Consider the following 6,253-nt stretch of genomic DNA (forward strand, 5'->3'; position numbering starts at 1 on the left):
AAAAAAAAAAAAAAAAGTATAAACTGGCCCTTTATCATGGACTCCGCTTTCAGAAATGGAACATAGTGAAATATATCTAATACTAGTTACTTTGAAGGATTTTGTATTTTTTTTTCATTATTTTATATTTATGTTCTAGTGTTTCTCCACATCTAGACATTTTTTTAAGCTATGGAATACATAGCACTTTGTATTCAGCTCTCATAAAACTTGCAAATATTTTGTTTTTCAAGCCTTTATTACTTTCTTTTGTCCCTCCAGACAGGGTCTCACTCTGTTTCCCAGGGTAGTGGGCAGTGGTGTTATTATAGCTCTTTGCAGTCTGAAACTCATCAAGCATTTCTCCTGCCTTAGACTCCAACATAGCTGGGACTATAGCCATGCACCATTGTGCCCAGCTAATTTTTTTTTAACTATTTTTTGTAGAGACAGGGTCTTGCTATGTTGCTCCAGTTGGTCTTGAACTGGCCTTAAGCATTCCTCCCAACGTGGCCTCCTAAAGTGCTAGGATTATAGGTATAAGCCACCACACTCAGCCCTATATTACTTTTAATGGCATAATCTGTTCTACTGAGTTTTTTTGTTTGGTTGGTTGATTTTTTTTTTTTTCGAGACAGAGTCTCACTATGTCACCCTCAGTAGAGCGCTATGGTGTCAAAGCTCACAGCAACCTCCAACTCCTGGGCTTAGGCGATTCTCTTGCCTCAGCCTCCCAAGTAGCTGGGACTACAGGCGCCCACCATAATGCCCAAGCTATTTATTTGTTGTAGTTGTCATTATTTAGCTAGCCCTGGCTGGGTTCGAACCTGTCACCCTCGTGCCTGTGACTGTAAGCACTGTGCTACGGGCACTAAGCCTGTTCTACTGAGTTTAAGTTTTGTTTTGTTTTGTTTATAAAGAACAGAAGTTTATTTCTCATAATTCTGTAGCCTGGGAATTTCAAGATCAAGGTGCCACCAGATCTGGTGGCCATTGAGGACTCTCTCTGCTTCTAGGATGGTGCCTTGTTACTATATCCCCTGGAGTGGATGAATGCTGCATTCTCACATAGGGGAGAGACAGGAGGACAAAGGGGCAAAGTTCTGTTACTTACTAAAGTTTTCCTTTGTTGGAACTGCATTGTAGACTACTTTCAGATTTTTATTAACAGTAATGCATTCTTTAAGGAATATCATCGTCATAAGCAACATTGTCTCCATATGGTTTCTTGGTGCTGTAGAATAATTTCCTTAAGGAAAGATTCTTATAAGTAGGGCTTGTACTTCATTCTTACCCTTACTGCATAGGGTAGATATAAGCAAGTTTATTCCATTTGAGCACTTTGTATGATGAGGTAGCTACATAGAAAATAGTGACTGTGTAGGCTCTTAAGTAAGAAAGGAATCACTGTTGAGCAGAATTGGAATTATACATTGTCATTTATACCTTCTTAACTTTTGCTTCAGTGATTGACATAAAACTGGAAAAGCCTCAGGAGCCTACAGTCAGCGAAGGAGGCTGTTCCTGCTAATCCCCTGTGGCATCTTCAGCCCTACTCCAGAAGCTCACTGCTTTGGCCCCCTTAACTCTTTCATTGACTGCAGTGTGAATATTGGCTTGAATCTTTTCCCTTCAGTAATAACGTATTGCAATTCATCATTGCTGCCTGTCTCGTGGAGATGATCTATTAGCTTCACAAGCACAAAAAAAGTCAGTGTCTTCATTATTTATATTTTACAAAAAGCCAAAAGATTCCAGCATATTCCAGTGATAACTTTAAAAATTAGATACATTTTCTTAACATTTTTTCCTTTTTTAATGTTCTGATAATGTACTTCAAATGATGGAAATCTTAGCAGTATGAGTGGCTTGGTTAAGGAGCAGTATGTTCACTGCCTATTAGTGCTGCTTTTCTCAACTCCCCTCAAATCCATTCCCTATTCTTACCCTCCCTCCTTTCCTCAAAACAAACAAGAGGTGGCAAAGCAGCGGTCAGACTAAGCCTGTTGAATTATCCTTCGATTTTTACAAACACTACTTGCTCTGGGCTATGAGCCAAGATGTCCAAACTTCTTAGTGCACACTGATATAAATTACTTAGATTTTCTTTGAGGTCAGAATGCAGCTATCATGGTGGGCAATGTTTGGATGAAAAAAGCGTTTTGGTACATCTTCAAAATGAGTAATGAACATACTGAGTACTTACAATAGAGGAACATAAAATGTATTTCTGACCAAAACGAATGACCCTTTCACATGTGCTTTATTAGACTCTGGGAGAGAAAAGTAACCAAGTGCTTCCGACAGTTTTTTAATATTTAATTCTTCATGGTAAAATGGTCAAGTTCTAACAAACTATTTCTCCCAAGGCTTTCAAATTGTCAAGATAGAGATATTCTGTTTGTTTAAAAACAAATCTTTAAGCAATAGATTTCACTTGGGTTTTCGCTCTTTTTTAAAAATGCTATGCAGGCAAGGTACTGTAAAAGTCAAATTCCTTTAAGAAGAACCGGTGGAAGAATTTAGATTTGGCACCATGATCAAAATTAAATTACTAAACTAGTAGGAATAATGATATCTAAAGTTTACCAGGAAAAGAACCCTTGGCAAAAAAGCAAATACTTTGCTTAAGACATTTGAGGTCAAATTGAAGACGAAAACTTTCTTTTGTAAGCCCCTAGAGGCAGATCAGAAAAAGCATACATAGAAGAAGGAAAAGAGAGAATGGAAATAAAACTCAATATTATGCAGCTTAATGCCTTATTTTTTAGCATTTTTTAAATGTTGGGTCTTTCAGGCTGGTTTTGCTTTTTATTAGATCTGTATAGTTTGGTTAATTAACTAGTGATTTAGTTTTATATTTAAGCTACAATTAATCTTTTTTCCTTGGTGATATTTATTTCTTTGCCTTTTTTTTTTTAACTACTTTCAATTTTTAGATGTTTTATTGAATCTAGTTAGAGCTTCATCACCATGGCAATATGTAATTCTCTTAGAACACTGCAAACAATTATAATAGGAGTGCACCCTTTTAATCTTTACTAGTTATTGTGAGATTGCTGTGTAAGTTAATAAACACTTTGTAAATACATTGTTTGCAGGAAGAAAATTTCTGAGTTTACAGCTCAGGAAAAGCCTGCTGAATTTATGTTGTAAGCATTACTTAACACAGTATAAAGATGAAAAGACAACAAAAATATCTTCATACTTCCTCATCCCCTCATTGTAACAAGATCCTTAACTGGGAGAACCTTAGTCCCCTCTCTTTCCTCTTCCTCCTCCACTTCCCACTTATTGTCACCTTGTAATATTCAGAGAGCACTTGGATTATGGATCTGAATAGAAAAAATGCTTTCAGATAATCATTAGCCCACATACCAGTAACTTGTACTCAAAGATGGGATGGAGTTGTAAAGTGCTTTTATAATACAATATTATTGTTAAAGGCAAGGGTTGACTGTTTGTTTTATTTTGACATGGCATGTCCTGAAATAAATATCAATTCAATATGACAGATGGGTCATATCTTTATTTGGAAGAAGTTATGATTTCTGACAAGGGGTGGTTGTTTTCCTATACTGTTCCATTTGATTCTTTTTATGTATCTTTAAGAAAGTAACTAGTTATGCTGCTTTTAATATTGGTCTTTTTATTTGGCTTGGGGTTTCTTCACTTGAAGCAGTGAAATGTGTTCATAGTCCAGGGTTTTGTTTTTTTTTTTTTTAACAAACACAATTTTGCTGCCAAAAATATATAAATAAAACATAAAAGAAAACAGTTATTGACTTTGTTTCCCATTCCTGCCAAGGCAGTAAGTTAGCATTGCTTCTTCCTCCCTAGAAGAATTATAAAGGGCATAAAGGGAACATGGAATCCAGGAAAATAACAAAACACCAACAAATGTAAGAAATCTCCAGGGAGTCAGAAGACTGTTGTTTGGGGGTATGAATAGTGACTGCAACTTGAAAGGGCTCTGGTGGAGACAGTAATAGGATATATCAAGTATATCAAGAAAAATATTTTATTTGCTTTTTTTTTTTTTTTTTTTTTTTTGAGACAGATCTCACTCTGTCACCCTGGGTAGAGTGTAGTGGCGTCATAGTAACTTATTGCAACCTCAGATTCCTGGGTTCAAGCAATCTTCTTGCCTCAGCCTCCCAAGTAACTGGGACTAGGCACATAGCATAATGCCTGGCTAATTTTTCTGTTTAGTAGAGAAAATGTTCTTGCTCTTGGTCAGGCTGGTCTCAAACTCCTGAGCTCAAACAGTCCACCCACATAGGCCTCTCAGAGTGCTAGGATTACAAGTATGAGCCATGGAATCCAACAGAAAAGTATTTTAAGTTATACTTTTGGTTTCTCACTCTTAATCATGCTTTGCCTTTGGACAGGGACCAGCGAACTATGGCCTGGTACCTATTTTTAAAATTTAAGTTTTTTGGAACTCAACCATATTTTCTCACTACAAAAACAGCTTAATAGTTAATAACAGTCACAGTGGCTCATGCCTGTAATCCTAGCACTCTGGGAGGTGGGTGGATTGCTTGAGCTCAGGAGTTCGAGACCAGCCTAAGCAAGACCTCATCTCTAAAAAAATTAAAACATTTTAATAAAAAACAAAAATTAAGTGTGAAAAATTCAATGGTTGAAATAAGGTGCACATAAGTGGAGGAGGATAATAATATAAATGGCAACATCTAGTAGCAATTCCAGAAAGATAAAAACAGGAAGAATTAAAGTATTGAAAACAAAGAATTTTGAATATGGTATTTATTTTTTTAGAGACAGGGTCTCACTATGTTGCCCAGGTTGGAACCCAGTGGCTATTCACAGGCACGATCATGGTACACCACAGCCTCAAACAGCTCAAGCAGTCCTGCCTCAGCCTCCCAAGTAGCTGAGACTGATGTGTGCACCATTGCACCTGCCTTTGAATATTGTGCTTGCAGTATCTGTGGGTGGGCACCCATGCTCAGTGGTTAGGGTGCCAGCCACAGCTGGTGGGTTTGAACCCGCTGGGCCTGCTTAACAAAACAAAACAAGGTGGCTGAGCATTGTACAAGCGCCTGTAGTCCCAGCTACTAGGGAGGCTTAGTCCAGAGAATCACTTGAGCCCAAGAATTGGAGGTTGCTATGAGCTATGATGCCACAGCACTTTACGGAGAGTGATGAAGTAAGACTCCATCTCAATTTAAAAAAAAAAAATTATCTGCACATTTTCTGAATGCAGCTTCTGAAATGGTTCCTAATCTCTGCTTCCTGATAGTCATTCCCTGTATGATCCCCATCCTTTGAATACAAGTTTGACCCTAGTGACTTGCTTTGAAGGAGGAATACAATACAGCAAAAGTAATAAGGTATCATTTCAGAGATCAGATTATGAAGACTATGGCTTCTGTATTCATACCACCTTTCTAATTCTTTTATGAAACATGTTTTTATTTTTTTGTTTGTTTTGAGGCAGAATTTTACTCTGTCACCCTGGGTAGATTGCTGTGGCATCTTTATAGTTCACAGCAACCTCAAACTCCTGGGCTCAAGCAATCCTCTTTCCTCAGCCTCCCGTGTAGCTGGGACTACAGGCATGCGCCACCACACCCGGCTAGTTTTTTCTGATTTTGGTAGTTTTTCTATTTTAGCTCCATCTGTATGCCTCAGCCTTCCAATAGAGCTAGGATTACAGATGTGAGCCACCATGCCCGGCCCCACCTGCCATGTTGTGAGCTGCCTCCAGAGAGACCCACATAGCAAGGAACTGGGAGTAGCTCCCAGCCAGCAGCCACGAAGAAACTGGGGTCCTAAGTAAGAAACTAAATGGAAAAAGCCAAGGAGTAAAAAAACATTTGCAAATTGCATATTTGATAAAGGGTATTCGGAATACATGAAGAACTCTCATAATTGGTGGGAAAACAATTCAATAAAAAGTAGGCAAAAGATTTGATTAGACAGGGACCCCCCATCCCCAACAAATAGTATAGGGATAGGGCCTGGAATTTGCATTTCTAATAAATACTCAGGTGGTGTGTATTATGTGAATCAGGGTCAGGGGCTTTACTTTAGGAACTTCTGATCTAATTAATGAATAAATTATTTTTAAAAAACAAAGATTTGGCTCAGCACCTGTGGCTCAAGTGGCTGAGGCACCAGCCACATACACCTAAGGTGGTGGGTTCAAATCCAGCCCGGGTCTGCCAAACAAAAATGATGGCTGCAACCAAAAAAAAATAGCCGGGCGTTGTGGCGGGCGCCTGTGGTCCCAGCTACTTGGGAGGCT

General features: G+C 38.4%; 1 protein-coding gene across 3 annotated transcripts in view; it reads left to right on the plus strand.

The window, feature by feature from the left end:
• The window catches only part of RAB6A (RAB6A, member RAS oncogene family), a 97,814-nt gene extending 94,058 nt beyond the window's left edge, over positions 1-3,756 (plus strand). For 2 of the 3 annotated variants that reach the window (XM_023509473.1, XM_003780912.3), the window contains exon 8: positions 1,446-3,754. In XM_023509473.1, coding sequence (XP_023365241.1) covers positions 1,446-1,510 — 65 coding nt within the window. In that variant the 3' untranslated portion in view covers positions 1,511-3,754. Of the gene's footprint in view, positions 1-1,445 lie in introns of all 3 variants that reach the window. The other variant, XM_003780913.3, reaches the window with a different exon arrangement.
• The last annotated feature ends 2,497 nt before the right edge of the window (positions 3,757-6,253 follow it).

This window comes from Otolemur garnettii, unplaced genomic scaffold (assembly GCF_000181295.1).
Source record: "Otolemur garnettii isolate 467f Iridium unplaced genomic scaffold, OtoGar3 scaffold00001, whole genome shotgun sequence".
In the NCBI taxonomy this organism is placed as follows: domain Eukaryota; kingdom Metazoa; phylum Chordata; class Mammalia; order Primates; family Galagidae; genus Otolemur; species Otolemur garnettii.